This window comes from Talpa europaea (assembly GCF_964194135.1).
Source record: "Talpa europaea genome assembly, chromosome: 16".
Classification (NCBI taxonomy): Eukaryota; Metazoa; Chordata; class Mammalia; order Eulipotyphla; family Talpidae; genus Talpa; species Talpa europaea.
The window spans coordinates 23626387-23643004 of record NC_140084.1 but is presented as its reverse complement, the minus strand read 5'-3'; the positions used below and the strand labels follow the sequence as shown (position 1 = coordinate 23643004).

Below are 16618 nucleotides of genomic sequence, written 5' to 3'. Positions count from 1 at the left end.
ACGCATCTGCTTATGCTTTGCACACTTTCTACAATAACCAGTTTTGTGCCATCAGAAAAATTAAAAATATAAAAAAATTACCATAGTAAAAGAAGAAATAAGATTATTACATTAAACAAGTTATGTGTTCTCAATAGTTTAAAACATAAAATCATCACCTAAGTGAATGGATGTCCTACACAAGAAGGAAAAACCCTACTATATATAAGTAATAGTAACATCCTGTATATAGTAGGTACTTAATATATATCTTGTATTATAAGTGTTAGATATAGATCACTATCAAATAAACTGTAATCTTACTCATGAAAAAGTACTCCATATATTCATATTAGAGAAACCATGTGATTTCCCAAATTTTCAGAAATTCAGTGTTAGTAAATTTACAGTCATTTATATACTTAAGTATCAGAATTTTAGATGGTTATTTATGATACTCTAGCAACTACATTGTAATTTCCACACCAATCTAGAACTTTTAACTACAACACAATCTAAAATATCACTGCTATTTTCACTATGCCAAGAAATAAGTGTTGTTATTGAAGTGATTTATTCTGCAAATGTGTTATATATTTATACACACATCTATTATATTCAAATATTGGAGAGGAAAAACAAAAATTACACACATAAAACAAAAAAGGGGGTGAGGTGATGTGCCAGTGAACAGCAGGGCATTAAACTCCCAGGCTTGCTTCCATTAAGAAGTTTTGACAAGATAAAGATAAAGAACATAGCTTAAGCAGTTTGTGAACAGCTGCATAAGTCCCAAAATGATATATGATTTTTTGCATTACAAGCTTTATTGCTAACTTGAAGCTCTTTTGGTAAATAGTTGAACAGGTGCATCTAAATTTGACATGTTATGAAAATATACAGGACCAGGATGAATGACTGTAAAGTAACCTAAATCTAGGAATCACTCTAGATGTACAATAAGGTTATAATGGTTAAAAAGTTATTTCAACATTAATATTCTCAAAAGCACACCTTGGTCAAGGGGAAAAAAAAGTAGAGAATCTGTGACATTCAGCAAGCTTCTAAAGAATTAAGATAAAGTCTTTTTGGCCCAACTTCAAGTTAAATGTGCTTTACTATACCGCTTAAAAAAATAAGCTAAATTTATAACAAAAAACCATGCACTAATATATCCATCACATACACAAGACTAATAAGAGTAAGCAACGAATACACATCCAAAACAAGAGTAAACAGCAAATAAAAAAATACTACATTTAAAAAATTGCTGAGAATTTTTTTTTTTTTTAATGCTAGATGTGAAATTTCCTTTCCATAAACCACCTACAATCTGGAAAGTATGCTTCTTCCTAACGGACCCTTTATAGATACAGGTACTTGTCTTCCCAACAAGCACAATGCCACAAAGAAACACCCCAAGTTACTCAAGCACTGATCCATCTCCTATAAGCTTTAACTACCCTTAATGCCTCAAGGCTACTCATTTGAAATCAAATGGGTTGAAATCATCCTCAAAGCTTCAACAAGGTCAGTGATTTTATGTTTTCTTAAGTGGATCATGCACGAGAGTTTGGTTGTGTGATTGTCTATACTCACCTTCCAACTCAATGGAGTCAGCAATGGAGAATGTGCCAGGTACCATGTAATGACCAGGACAAATAATAACAGTGTCACCTTCATAGCAGGCATTTATAGCGGACAATGGATCACTATGGAACTAGAAAACAACATTATTGCAAATATATACCCCCCAAACCTAAGTATTACTTCAATTACCTTCATGTACTTTTTGAAAAGGAAATGATATAGCCTCACTTTTCCCTTTTTATTGAGTTTCACTTTATGGCACTTCAGATATTACATTTTTTACAAGACGCTCTACCAGTAAAAAAGATTATGACTTGAAGAAGACTTGATGGTTAACATCTTTCAGCAATGAAGTATTTTTTAATTAAGGTATGTACATTGTTTTTTAGACGTAATACACACTTAATAGACTGCAATATGGTGTAAACATAACTTTTATATGCACTGGGAAGCCAAAAATAATGTGACTCACTTTATGGTGATATTGGTCTTATGAAAGTGGTCAGGACCTGAGCCTGCAACCTCGCAGAGGTGAGTCTATCCTTAAACATCTCCTTAAACTGCACTGAGCCCAAAGCAGACTTGCTAAGTGCTGATGAAAGACAGTTCTCACGCTACTTTCTATTTCACAGACAAACAGCTGTAGCAAGCTTCTGTAAACACTTTGTAGAATTCATGAAAACTTGGAGTGACTCAGAAGAAAGCAACCTGAAGCAAGAAACTCTTACCCGAATTTCTATTTCTTCCTTACAAGGCTCCTGACAAAGCCTATCCCTAAGCAGGGACTGCAGCAGACCAGTCATCATGATGGAAGAGACCACGTGTGTGACCTTCTGACCACTTGGACGGACGCCCTTTGCTTGCATATTAGAATTCTTCTGATAACCAAACACGTACCTTAAAGAAGTGAAACAGACCTATCAGTTCTCAGTAAGGCAGCTGATAAGATGTCAGTTAGCTAAGAATAACAAAGACATACATACCTCAACAAAGGATTCTCAATGAGTTTTAGCTTTTGTTTTAACTGTTCAATCTCTGAATACAGTTTTAACCCTTCCACCATGGAGATGTTCTCTTGCTCGGAATCAGAGTTACAATTCGACAAACTGCTTCTCAGATTTAGAAATTTCCTGTAACTCTCCTCACATTGAGACAAAAGATTACGGTAGTCAACAATAAGTCCTGAAGGAACTCGGTCTTCAAGAATGTCATAATGCCTAAAAGTTTAAAAGCATGTTGAAATCCATTGCTTTTCAGACACATTTTCCTATAAGTAAGACAGCCCATTTAGTCCTCAAAGACCCAGTAAGAAAAGCGTTTTACATTATCTAGCTCAGGTACATGTTCAGTCTTTCTTAATAGCACTCTATTATAAGTAGAAGCTATTGAAAGTTTTAAGCACCACTTCATTAGGGTCACTACTTTTTCTTCTTTTGAGGAGTGCTATTTTTTCCCCTTAGATCCAAGCATTTATGCTCTAGAAACAATGAACATTCGTGTTGCACCATTTGCACTCATTATTTAAAAAGAAATTATTTTCTCATATGTTAGATTCAAAATCTTAATAGGTGGCAGAGAGCAATCTGGGGGTAGGGGTGGGGAAGGAAATGTCCCAAATAGTTTTACATCAGGGTTTAATATTATCAAATTTAAAGGATTAAATTTAGAAATGATTCAAATCATCTGGTCCTTCCCCAAATTTAAAGTACTCTGGCACAAAATCATGCTGACAATTTTAGAAACTTAGATTTCTGAGAAAAAAAGTTGTCACAAATAAACTAGAAATTAAAACAAAATAACTTTGTATTGAACAACATTACTGGTATTTAAAATTTATTTACATATGTTCTCAAAAATATAAACAGAACAAAAAATATTTCTAGATTCAATAAGCTAATGAATAAATGTACAATCAAGTTAATGGATGAGAAATTAATGGATTTGAAAATAAAGTCCAATATTGTCATTACCTATAGTTTTAAAATAATTGCCTTATTTCTCAGTTAAAAGTATATTGACAATCTATATCTTAGGCTTGGGTTTCTCAACCTTGATTACATATTAGAATCACTAGAGAGCATTTAAAAATAGAGATGCTCAGGTCCTGATCCAGATGAATTAAATTGGTCCCTAGAAGCAGAGGTATTTTTTTTATAAAGTTCCCCGGGGATTCAAATGTACAAGCCAAGGTTGATCACTATTGCCTTAGATGATGTTGTTTTGTTTTTTTTTTTTTTAACTCTGTCATGCTCTAAATAAGAAAGGGGATAGGACATCCTAAACAAATATACATCTTATTATGGCTAACATTCAAGAAGTACTTAAAACAAATATTTCCACATTTCAAGTAAATGAATTAAGTAAAGCTTGAAAAGCAAGGATTTTGTCTGCTTTGGTTAATCCATACTCATTTAAAGACATTCTGGAAATCCACTTTGCAAACAAGAAACTGGGGACCAAACCAATTGCTTGATCAAGTGTATTACGTTATTAAAATTAAGACTCAAATTTTAAAATAAGTTTCTTAACATTTCCAATATCCATGCCAATCAGCTTATTTCTTCTCATTATAGTGATACTTCTAGTCTGGAAGCAATGAACCAGTATCTGTGTCTCAAACCCACAAGCTTTGAAGCAGAGTATTTTGAATTAGAAAGGAAAAATATTTACCACACAATGCAAAATCAAGACAATATGGTTTGATTCCATTTAAATCTTGCCTCTTGATAGTTCTACTCCTATCTTAGCCCAGAGATCTTTTTAAAGCATCTGCCCACATTTGATAATATTCCAGTTTCCCCAACAAGTACCAGAATTTCTTCTCCATAACTGAAAACAATTCCTCCCTTATGCTACCCTGTCTGCCAATAATGTACAAGGTATGTATGTTTCTTGTTGTTCACACATAGGGCTATGAAATCAGAATGCAGTTTTTTCCACGAACAAGCTTGCCAGATACTGGATATTTACCTACTATATTTCACTTCAGTCGGAATCAACCATCACTCTTTAAGAGCAAGTATGTCAAAATTAGAAAATACACAAACTTATTAAAATGCTGGTATTTTATTGCCTACATTAGGAAAACAGGAAATGAACAATGAAAAAATTGGAAAGAAAGCACAGCCAACTTAGGAAGCGCTAAAATCATATAATGCTAAACCAGGCCGAACTATAACCAGACCTTTTACAGATTTTTTACTAATTATTTAAACCAAGAGAAACTTACTAAATCAAATTGGATTCTAAAAAAATTAAAGAGTTACTGCCTTATCTTATATAACCACATCATCTAATGCAGGGGAAAAATAACATCTATAGCTTTTTTTTTTGGGAGTTTAACTTCTAATTTTATCCTTATTGCAGGACTGTCTACTAAATAACCAATGATGACTATAAGGAAAAATTACCTGGTCTTAGGGCACCATCTAGTGGAAGGCTAAATGCCACATTTCAGTTACTTGGTTAATTTGGGTTTTTTTTTTGTATGAAAATAGTTTTTCCCTACCAGAATTTGATAAATTAGAAGATGAATGTGTCCCAGTATTTTAGAAATTTGTATTCACCAATATTAACTACTTGGTATTTTCATCTATTGTCAAATAATCTAAGGAAAATAGATTGCCAAAACATCCTGGCTGACTCAAATCTACTGGTTTAGCCTACACTGTTTTACTGTAGGAATTTAGAGTAAAGCCTTGTCTTTAAAAGCACACTTTTAAAAATAAGCAGTCTCTATAATTCAATTAAATTCACTGTTTTTCAAACAACTGTCTTTAAATTTAATAGAGTTTTTATTAACACATTAGCTCAACAGTTTTATTCAGATTTACACAGCACTGAGCTATGTTCATGAACTGTTTTTAGACTCAGCTTATAAACACTAAAAGTAGAATGTCTGCACTTCTATCAGTTTCTTTTAATAACTTATCAATGAATTATACTATTTCTTTATCAATCTGTTTCTGTCTGTGGGCCATATATGTATATGTGCCCATACTGTGGGTGTATATATACCACACAGGTAAAATTAAACCATAGATAGCTATTTTTCCAAAAAGGTCACAATAAACACTTACAATCTCAATCGAGGCTCCACACATCTGACAAAATAATCATACTCATCCTCCTCTTCTTCATCCCAACTCCTCCAAATGTTTTGGTAGAAAAACCTGAAAGGAAGTATCATTCAATTCAAGCTCTAGCTCAAAATGTTAGTGGGAGTTAAAGAGTAAATCAAAAGAAGTCCATCAGCTATAGCAGAGAATGCTGTACATTGCTACATTCAATAGCCATGAGTCATAAAGACTTTCTTGAATTTGCTAAATAAGTTTTCACATAACACTGGTTCTGTTAGGATTTTCTTTGTATCAGAACTATTTATTGACCATCTCTAACTGGGTGGGTGCTTGTGCCATTTGTTAAGATAGAAAAGAAAGAGGGAGAAACAGGTTTGGGTTGAAAACAAAGAGTTGTGTTTTCACCACATTCAGCTGAGATGACTATTAGACCTGCATGTGGATGGATGATGTCAACTTTGCAGATGAATGTACCCAGAGTTCACGAGAAAGGTCAGAGCTAGAGATATAAATCTAGGAATCATCAGACTATCAATGGTATTAAAACAACAGATGAGATTATCTAGGGACATAATATAAAGTAGTAGATCTCAATCCTGGCTGCATATTGGAGTCCCTAGGAAGCTTTTAAAATTGATTCCCAACCTTATCCCAGACCAATAAACCAGAACCTCTGCAGGGCTGAAGGCCAAAGGAGGAAGGCATTCACCTTTAAAGCTCCTCAAGTGATGTAACAAATTTTTTATTATGGAAAACTTTAAAAAATACAAGAGCTAATTGTATCATTACTACCATGTTTCCATTACCCTTTTTCAACAATTATTGATTCATAGGCAATCTGATTTCATCTCTACTACTATTCACTACTTCTGTTTCCCTCCCCACACCACCTTGGCCCTGGATTATTTTGGAGGAAACCTCAGACATGTATCATTCATAACATTCTAGAGCACCTCTCCTGCCTCATTCATAATTTCTTCAGTATGTGTCCCTAAAATAAATCTTTATACCAAAGAAAGTTTTAATTCCTTAATATCCAAATATTCCATGTTTTGTTTGCTGCTGCTGTTGTCTTTCAGCTTGTCAGATCAGGGTCCAAACAAGGGTGAGTGATTGAATTTTATTAAATCACTTTTTATTTCTATAGATTATCCATCCTTCTTTTTCCCCTCGCTATTTAATAGTTTTCCTACTTCAAATTCCATTGATTGCATCCCCATGGGGATCATTTAACATGTTTTTCAGTTTCTTTTAAGTGTAGTAAACTGATGGAAAGATCCAGAGTCTTGATCTGGATCAGGATTTTTAAGCAAAAATATTCAAGGGAAGGACAATGTGCTTCCATCAAGAAACACATAATGTTTCATCTCTTTTAATAACACAGTAAAGATTGATCAGTATATAAGGTGCTGTCAGTCTGACCTATCTACAAAATTTTTCACCCAACAATTATAGCAGCGATTGATGATCACTGCACAACCTTTATTTCATTAGTGGTCGTAAAATATAGATATAATCCAATCCTATCATTCCTCCTTATGTATTAGTTGGACTACTCTTTTTTTTTTAAAGATTTATTTATTTATAGAAGTACTGGGTACAATGCGAAGCGTGGGAGGGTAAGAGAATTCACCAGAGACAGAGTGGGGAGCAGAACAGGCAGAAGGACCGGAGTACACTGCTGAGGGGAACAGCGGGGCGGCAGGAGAGGTCTGCACACCATGTGGGACCCTCGCCAGTGGCTGGGGATCGAACCGGCGCTGCAGAGGCTGCGGGCAGCTTCGCAGCCCAGCTCTCAACCACTGCGCCACCAAGGGAGGCCCTGGACTACTCTTATTAAGAAAATTCCCAGGTTGAGTCTCCCCGGTGGCGCAGCGGGTTGAGCGCAGTGCTGTGAGGCTGTCCGCAGCCTCTGCAGCACCGGTTGGATTCCCGGCCGGCCAGGGAGAATCCCACATGGCAGGGCAGACCTCTACTGTCTCTCCCGCTGCTCCCCTCCGCAGTGCTTTTGGTCGTCTGCCTGTTCCCAGCTCCCCACTCTGTCTCTGGTGAGTCCTCTCACCTTCCTGCAACTCTGGCCTGTACCCCAGCTCTTACATAAATAAAATAAATCTTAAAATTTTTTTTTTTTAAAAAGTTAAAAAAAAAAAAAAAAGAAAATTCCCCAGTGATTCTAACGTGTTTCCAATGTTGATTAGAGAAGAGTAAATAGGCTAGGACCTATCCCTGGGTAAGTCCAACACCCTGAAGTTCAAGGACAAGAGGAAGAATCAGCCAACACGACCAAGAAAGCTATGCGCCATCAGAAGAGTGGGGTCTCAGAAGCTGGAAGGAAATAGTGTTGAGAAGATTAGGAAAGACCAAACAACTAGGAGGGCTTTGGTGACCTTAAGCACAATTTCAGTCATGCAGTAGGGGGGTAACAGCAATACTAGAATACCAGGAAGTCCACACTATGACTATATGGAACTGTCAAGAAGTTCTGCTATGAAAAGGGAAAAGCAATGAAAATGAAACCATCTCTTAACTTTCATAGATTGGACTGCCAGTCTCTTTACCGTCTAGAGCCCATCTTTAAAAAAGAGAAGAATGCAAACGTGTCTCCTCAGAGTCCCTGCATGCAAACTCCCATCTTCACCTCCATGTGACATGCTGGTTAGGTTTCCACCTTCTCCACCTGCTAAGCTTACATTTAGGTTTCATGACTCAGCTCAAATATTATCCTTGCCAGTTCCATACTGGGCATTCACCTAGCATTCCCATCTGTACCTCCTCTAGTGTTCATTCTCTCAGGACAGAAATCCCCCTAGCCACTCACATCTCATCCCCCATATATCCATTCCACCACCAAGTCCTAGCCATTCCACTTTCTCAATAAGCTTCAATCTTCCATCTCCATATCTCCACTTTCTTGTTATCTGATCTCCCTAGTCCATCTCCCTCTATTCATTTTTCACATAGCAGCCAAAACGAATCTTTTAAAACAAAAGCAGATCCACTCCTGAATGAAAACCATTTAATGGCTTCCTACCGCTCTTTTTTATCTTAAATATTTATTTATTTATGCATACAAGAACTGGGGTACAGGCCAGAGATGCGGGGGTATGAGGATTCACCAGAGACTGAGGGAAACAGAACAGGCAGATTGACCAAAATACACTGCTGAAGGGAGCAGCGGGCAAGACAGGAGAGGTCTGCTAGGCCATGTGGGTTGCTCCCTGGCCAGGGATCTAACTCGTACTGCAGAGGCTGAGGTTAGCTTCATAGGTTGCTTCTTAACCCCTTAAGCCACCAGGGAGGCCCCACTTCCTACTGCTCTTAAAGACAAAAATGATTGACAAAGTTCTGCAACTTCTGACCCCTTACAATCTCTCTAAGTTGGTTCCCCAGGTCTCTCCCATGCTAAATGTGCTCCAGCTACACTGGCGTTTCAGCAACGTGAACTCACTGAGATCCTGAACTTTCCCCCCCACCTCCTGCCCCAATCCCTTTCACAGAGATAACCCTTTAGACCCAAGTTCAAATGATTTTCCTGAGGAAAATCATATAACAGCTACCTGCCTAGTCTGAGGATACTCTGTAACTGTTTACTCACTATAGATTCCAGTCATGTATACCTTTGTGTGATTATTTGAGATTTAACTCCTGCCTTTAAACTAACAGTTCCCTGGTGATGGTGATTGTGTGTGTTTCCTCCAAACTCACCCTTTATTGAGGACATGGCACTCGAGGAAATATGTGAGGTTTGCCTTCAAATAACACCATTACCATTCTAGATACTTGTCTTTCTACCAAATTCTGTACTCATACACAAGATACCCGATTGCTAATTTCCTAAATTCATCAGCTACCCCTTCACCTTCGAAATGATGAATTTTGTAATGAGAGAAACATCAGGTAGTTGTCTAGGTTCTGAGCAGCCGCCAATTCTTTCGATTTCTATTGCTTAGCCTAATATTGAACACCTAGGGTTAAACACTCTTCACACAATTAGAAATCTTCCATGAGAAGTCAGAAGCAGGGCCCTAGACACTTGCTTCCTTGTAGAGTATTCAATGAAACTCAGCAAAACCAGGTTAACTCACTAACAGTATAGACACTAGAAAGTTCATTTTAAACTACAGAACACCAAGCAACAATATCAAGATGAGCATTATCTTATCCTATCTTCCAGTTTCTCAAGGAATGTAAAAGTCCATTTTTAAGCTGCCATTTTAAAAGATTTAGTGAATATGTTTATATACAGAAGGTCCTAGCTGAAAAGATTCAGGAACTAGCTGAAAAGATTTATCTGAAAGCTAAGAAAGTATAAAGATTAATCCAAATATGGGATTCCTGCTCACTTAAGAGACAAAGGGTGCACTAGTGGAAGTGGAAATTAACTACACCAATAAACGCTGACAGGCATAAACACATCCCTTAAGGATTCAGCAAGAAATCTGAGAAACGCCATCTTGAACCAGACACAACACTGAAAAAAAAACGGCTGTTAGTCTTAACAGTGCACAAGTCATGGGAGACCATCTTCTTCACTTTCTTCCTGTCTTCCTTCTCTTTCCTCCTATATTCAAGACCTCAGCTGTAAGGCTGAGCATCCATAACTTTGAATGAAGCTTCTAAATATAAACAAACCAAATTAAAATCCTCTGTCTTTTGTTAACACCTGGGGACACTAAGTAAAGGTTACACAGGAATTCTTTGTACTATTTTTTTTTCAGCTTTTCTACAACGTGAAATTATCTCAAAATGAAAATTTTAAACATTTAAGAAAATGTTTTAATTTAAAGAGTACTTAATCTTTGAATATTTTAAAATATTACAAAGACCAAATTTGAGTTTTACATTTGGTGTAACATCAGACCAGAGTTACTATATTTCATCTAAAGTGTCTGGCCACAGGTTATTTTTATCAACCTCTCTTCCTACCTGACATGCTCCACTGCAAGTGCCGTCTGGTCAAATATTCCAGAATCATCAAACACCACCCACAGTTCCTGCAAGGGCAACTGATGTTCCTTCAGCTCAAGAAGCTCTTTCATACACTCCAAGGTAAAAGTGCTCACTTGAGATTCACAAAGGTATGGGTCAGCCAGTCTCACCACTGCCTTCAAGGCTGCAAAATCCACATCTGTGACCTGAAATTTAAAATAATGGGACATAAATAATGGAAAGTGAAATTAAGACACACATATGAAACACTGCTTACAACCTGATTTTTTAAAACAAGAAATGGTACAGAGAGCCTTCTTCCATAAAATAAAGGACAAAGATGCACCTGGCTCTCTTCCACATGGGGGTTACATAGTAGTCAGAGAAACAAGCCACAAGATGGTGACAAGTATGTGAATAACTAGCAGGGGTGGTCTGGTTTTGCTGGGATAGTCAGAAGTCACTTTAGAGCTGCAACGAAAATGTATAAAAAGAAAGCAGTCATTTGAAGAGCAGGAAGATACAAAGGCCCTGTGGTACAGACAAGCTTGACAGATGGAGGCTCAGAAAGGGGTAACAGCAGGAGATAAAGTGAGAAAGGAGACCAGGTCATGAAGGGTATTGGAAGAAGCTTGGACTATAAATGTCTCCAGCACAATGAGAAGTCATAAGCCAGCACCAGGCCTTTGATAAATGCTAATGTCTTAGAGGTTCTAAGCAGAGAAAAGTGCTAATGTCTTAGAGGTTCTAAGCAGAGCTCTGCTTAGAACCTCTAAGACATTAGCACTTTTCTCTTTTTAAACAATGATTTTGACTGCTCTTAGAGAACAGAGGGGGTAAAGGGTTCTCAAAGCCAAATTAATTGCTGAACTGCAACCAAAGGTATTAGCATAATCCAAAATTTAAAAATCACTAGGAACAGCTGCAACCTACTGCTTGTGCATAATCACTGCAGTATGTGAAGTCATTTTCTAAAAGAGCTGCAACAACAACTTGTATTTGAACTCTCTGGTTTAACAATTTAGTTTAAGAGAGTTTTCTGTGGTCCAGTTAGCAAACAGGAAAATTCTCAACTGTAATTAGAGCGCAAATTTAACGTAAAAGGCTCAGTCAGTTGAAAAATAAGATTGTTTTTACTTTCTGCAATGAGACACATTATCAAGAAATTAACCACATCTCTACAAATTTGTTGGCAAAAATAAGACTAGTTTTAAAATGCCTATTTGGGTTCAGCTACTTAATGGCCTACAACTAAAAGGTAAAAAATTAACTGAAACTCCATATTGAAACTTCATAATTAAGCCTTTTTATTTTTTAAATGATCTCAAATATCTCCTCCACTTCATAGGTTTACAATCCATTTCCCCTGTCAAAGGACACGGATATTTAAACCACCTTCACTCCCTGGTAGTTCCTCCTCAGTTGCCTTTAAAATTTTCAGAACACTTCATACACCATGGCAATTGGATGTGAAAAACTTGCTATTTTCAATCAGCTCATAAACTTTAATTAAAAATAAGCACTTGGCTATAACACTCTGAAGGAAAGTGCTCTTAGCTAGAGACAAATGTCTTAACAACAGAATTAAATTTACCTCAACCAGTACCTCGAACACATTAGTGTGCCAGACCGCCCGCCATCCAGATGGTTCAAGGACCTTCTCCAAGAACTCAGCTGTGAATTCTCTTACCTCAGAGGCCTTGCAGTCAGCTACAAACAAATTAAACACAGTAAGAATTGAGATTGCATAAAGCAAAGAGAAATTAATAAAGCACTTTCTCAGAACCAACAACTGGCAGTCTGAGGGACTGAGATAGACTTGTACACTAAAAAACAAGAGCAGCAAAAAAAAAAAAAAAAAGAGAGAGAGAGACAGAGAGAACATACTCACCTAAAATGTAATCTTGATAGGCTCTGAACCGTTCATAGAACAAAAGATGACTCGTTTGGAACATTTCTGGAAAAAGAGTTTTTCCTTCCAACACAAAACTTTGTAAACTGCTCCCTGGCTTATAATTGCTACAATCACTGCATGAATCTTCATCTTGGAACAAACCTAAAATAACAAAAATAAGCAAGGTCAACAATCCAGACACTTTCAGTGCTTATCAAGTCTTTCTATATCCTTGCTTAAAAAAGCCAAATAAAATACAAACAAGGATTTAGATATGATGCTTTACTTATCTCTATCAGTTTTCCAAACTTACAAACATTTCAAAATCCAAGTTCTACTTCAAAACAAAAAGAACTTAAAATCTTTCATAGCTTAGTCCTTGTGGTTGGTTGTCTGTGAGGTTTTTCAGGGAGGCATAAGAAGATTGGTTTTTTTAATTCAGTGGCTTTCACCCAAGCTCTCTCTCAAATGACACAACTATGATTTTACAATGGCAAGCAACTTATAATGGTTAAATATCTTCTCTTTTTCTTAACTAAAACAATTCCATAGTCTCATTAGAATAAGGAGCTGATTTCCTATACTCCCTCTCCAATGAGTTGAAGGCTCCCTCTATTTCCTACAATATCAGTCTATCAAAGGGTTTCATCCCAACAGGGATGAAAGATTCTTAATAATGCATAAGGTTTACTTCATTAAAGCTACTAGGTTCCCCCTCACTAATTTCAATGACTGTGTCTAAGGAAAAGATTAGAAAATGCTAATCACATTAGGTTTGGGCTGTATGTAATTATGTATCATAAGGCATGATTTGGCCAGTGGCACATCTACTTCTGTGTAATATGTTTCTAAGAGATAAAACAACTACTAAATAAACAATGCTAAGGGTAACGTTAAGATTGGCAAACAAGTTTGCATAGGTGGCTTCCAGGAGGGGATCTGAGAGGTAGCAGCAGCAGAAGCTGCTGCCGCTGCCTTTCCCCTCTCCCTACTCCCCTCCCCCTAGTTATTTTCTCCTTCTTTAGACGTCTTTGCCCCTGTTCAGGCCACCAGAATTACTTGGCCCCAGAGAGGATCAAAGTATACTCAAGTGTCCTCTGCTCACATTTACCCATGCATACGTGCCTCAGAGGACATCAATATCTTGCCCCCTGTGAGACAATCTCTGTGTGTTAGTTTCCTGCCTATAAAGGGATGACGAAAATAGTATGCCTATTTCAATTAAGGGAAATAAATGATTTGTTAATCACAACAGTACCCATCACACAGTACAGATAAATGTTAAAGAAATAATACCTCATACCCATTAGGATGGCTACTACCTCCCCCCGCCCCCCCAAAAAAGGAAAGGAGAGAAGTGTTAGCAAGAATGTGGAGAAATAGGAACCACTGTGCACTGGGAGTGGGCACATAAAATGATACAGCTGCTTTGGAAAACACTATGGAGGGTCCACTGAATATTTTTCAGCCTTAAAAGGAAAGGAAATTCTGCAATATGCTACAACGTGGGTGAACCTTGATGACATGCTGAGTGCAATAAACCAGTCACAGAAAGAGGAGTACCATAGGGTTCCATGGATGTGAGGTGGAAAATCAAATCCATTAAGTCAGAAGCTAGAATGGCAGTTGCCAAGAGCTAGGGGGAGGGCCAACAGGAGTTACTGTTCAATAGGTGCAGTTTCCATTTTACAAGGTGAAAAGAGTTGTGGGGATGGTGACAGCTGCACAAGGAATGTATTTCATACACACAAGTGTATTTGTCACACTTAAAATGGTTAAGATGGTAACTTTTACATTATGTGCATAGTAACAATTTAAAAAGGTTAAGACACCCTCCCTCCAGCACATTTCTTTACAGCCACTTTGTTACATTTCACACAAATTACACTTTATCTTTTCAGCTGTGTCCCCCGGCTACTGTTCTCCACAAGGAAAACTGAAACTGAAGACATTTTTACAAATTCAGGAGAAGGGTTAGAAATGGAATTAAGTCACACCCATGTTTGCTCACTTCATCGGCCCTTTCCACTTCACAACTGAAAATGTTAAATTAAAAAATCTGAACCAGCTTAAGATATGGGACTTGCACGAAGCGGTAGAAAGGACTGAGAATTAAGCAGGAATTTAGAAAACCTAAATAAGGGACCAGGAAAAAGACTAATTATAATAAAGTCAAAATCAAAATCAACAAGCAGCTATATAAACACATGCAATTTGGGCCTCCCCTGGTGGCAGAGCGGTTGAGCGCTGGGTTGCCAGGCTGCCCGCAGCCTCTGCAGCACCAGTTCGATCCCCAGCCACGGGTGAGGGTCCCACAAAAATATACATATATATAAAAATAAAAATAAAATAAAATAAAAAAGTGCAATTTGCAGCAACATGGATGGAGCTGGAAGGGATCATGCTCAGAGAAATAAGCCAGAAAGAAAAAGAAAAATACCAGATGGTCTCATTCATAGCAGGAATCTAGAGAACTTAAATAAGGGACCAGGAAAAAGAATAACTGTAAGAAAGAAAAAATCAAAATCATCAAACAACTATGAACCAGAGACACACTTTGGGGGGGGGGGGAGCGGGGAAAGGAGGGATTGGGATCAAAATAAGGGGGTTGCAACTGTATGGGGAATATAAAAATAAAATTTAAAAAAAAATCAACAAGAATCTATACACCAGAGACACACTAAGGGGGGGGGGATGTAGGATCAAAACAAGGGGGTGGGAATTGTATGGGGACTATAACCAATATGAAAACGCATCCATTGTGCAAAAATGAAAAATGATGTAAAAAATATATAAAATAAAAATGCTAAAAAAAAAAAAAGAAAGAAAGAATTAAGGGACTCGGGTTCCAATTTCAGGCTCGGGCCTCGGGGCACCGCAGCTGCTCCGCACCGTCCCCAAGCCCGGCTCGGGCTCCGTCCCGCAGGCCGAGGCGCGTGGCCCGCGACCCCCTCCGGGACGCGGGTGCAGAGGCCGAGCCCAGCCCCGCCGAGCCCCGGAGCGCGCCCACTTCCGGGTGGGGAGGCCCGGCCCGGCCCGCCCTGCCCTGGGGTCTTCCGGGGGGTCCCGCCGCCGCGGGCCGCCGGATCGGGCCGGCCGCTCGGGGGCGGCGCCACGGCCGGGCGGCGGGGGGCTCACCTTGGTCGAGGGGCGCCAGCTCCTCCTCCGCCGTCCAGTCCGGGCGCCCCGGCCCGGGCGCCATCGCCGCCGGCCCCGGCCCGCCACCCGCCAGCCACCCGTCAGCCATTTCAAATTTCCGCGGGCCGCGGCCGGCTCGAGGGCGTGCTGACGGAGGGGCTTCCGATTGGACAGGGGCCGAAGCGCTTGGACCAATGAAAGAAAGGCTTGCGCGCTCGGTTTCCGCAGAAGCCCCGCCTCCTCCAGCCTCGGCCCGCGCGGGAGACAGCGCCGCAGCGCCATCTGCTGGCAGGGCCCGTCTCAGCCTCTGTTTCTGCGCCAACTGGGACGCGTTTGAATTGGACCTAATTTGGGATGATTTTCAAGAAACTAAATGGGATATAGAGGAAAAGGCCCAGGGCGGGGAGTCACAAAACCATAATATTTAGACATGTTTCTACCATAATTGTGGCAGTAGTTTGGGCAAGTCAGTTCACCTCTCAGAACAACTTCAATTGTTGTTAGATTTTGGCCCAGGTGGCACCAAACCTCCTGAGACCACCAAGTCAGCCCCCTTCTCTCCTCTTCCTCCCTCCCCTGCCACCTGCCCCTTCCTCCCCTTCACTGCCCTGCTACACACACACACACACACACACACACACACACACACACACACACGATCGTTTCAAAAGTTAAATTAAATTTAGTAAGTGAAAGCATGTTTTACCCATATCAATTAATCAAAGGCAACTATAGCCTCCAACAATAACAGCTAACGTTCATTCAGTACTGTGTACAAGACACCCTCGGCATGCTCTACCTGCTTCATCCCACTCAATGGTCAAAAAAAATCCTATGAGTCAAAAAATAATATGAGTCCCATTTTACAGATGAGAAATTGGAATCATTAAGAAGTTAATTTGAACTCGGCACAGTCCAGAAGCCCACCTTCCTACCTCCACCGAACCATGACCTGTCAGAGTTAGAAGGGCCGCTGATGGCAGAGGTGGGATGAGTCCCACAGAGGGGG

The 16618-nt window shown here is 39.0% G+C and overlaps 1 protein-coding gene across 1 annotated transcript in view; it reads right to left on the bottom strand.

Annotated features, from left to right (window-relative positions):
• Positions 1 to 15718, bottom strand: part of SHCBP1 (SHC binding and spindle associated 1) — a gene marked incomplete at both ends in the record, with an annotated part of 33312 nt that extends 17594 nt beyond the window's left edge. The window contains 8 exons of the mRNA XM_084257105.1: positions 1579 to 1699; positions 2298 to 2466; positions 2553 to 2786; positions 5649 to 5741; positions 10575 to 10783; positions 12172 to 12287; positions 12469 to 12633; positions 15610 to 15718. Of these exons, the coding sequence (XP_084113231.1) occupies positions 1579 to 1699; positions 2298 to 2466; positions 2553 to 2786; positions 5649 to 5741; positions 10575 to 10783; positions 12172 to 12287; positions 12469 to 12633; positions 15610 to 15718 (1216 nt within the window). The remainder of the gene's footprint in view (positions 1 to 1578; positions 1700 to 2297; positions 2467 to 2552; positions 2787 to 5648; positions 5742 to 10574; positions 10784 to 12171; positions 12288 to 12468; positions 12634 to 15609) is intronic.
• Between the last annotated feature and the right edge of the window lie 900 nt (positions 15719 to 16618).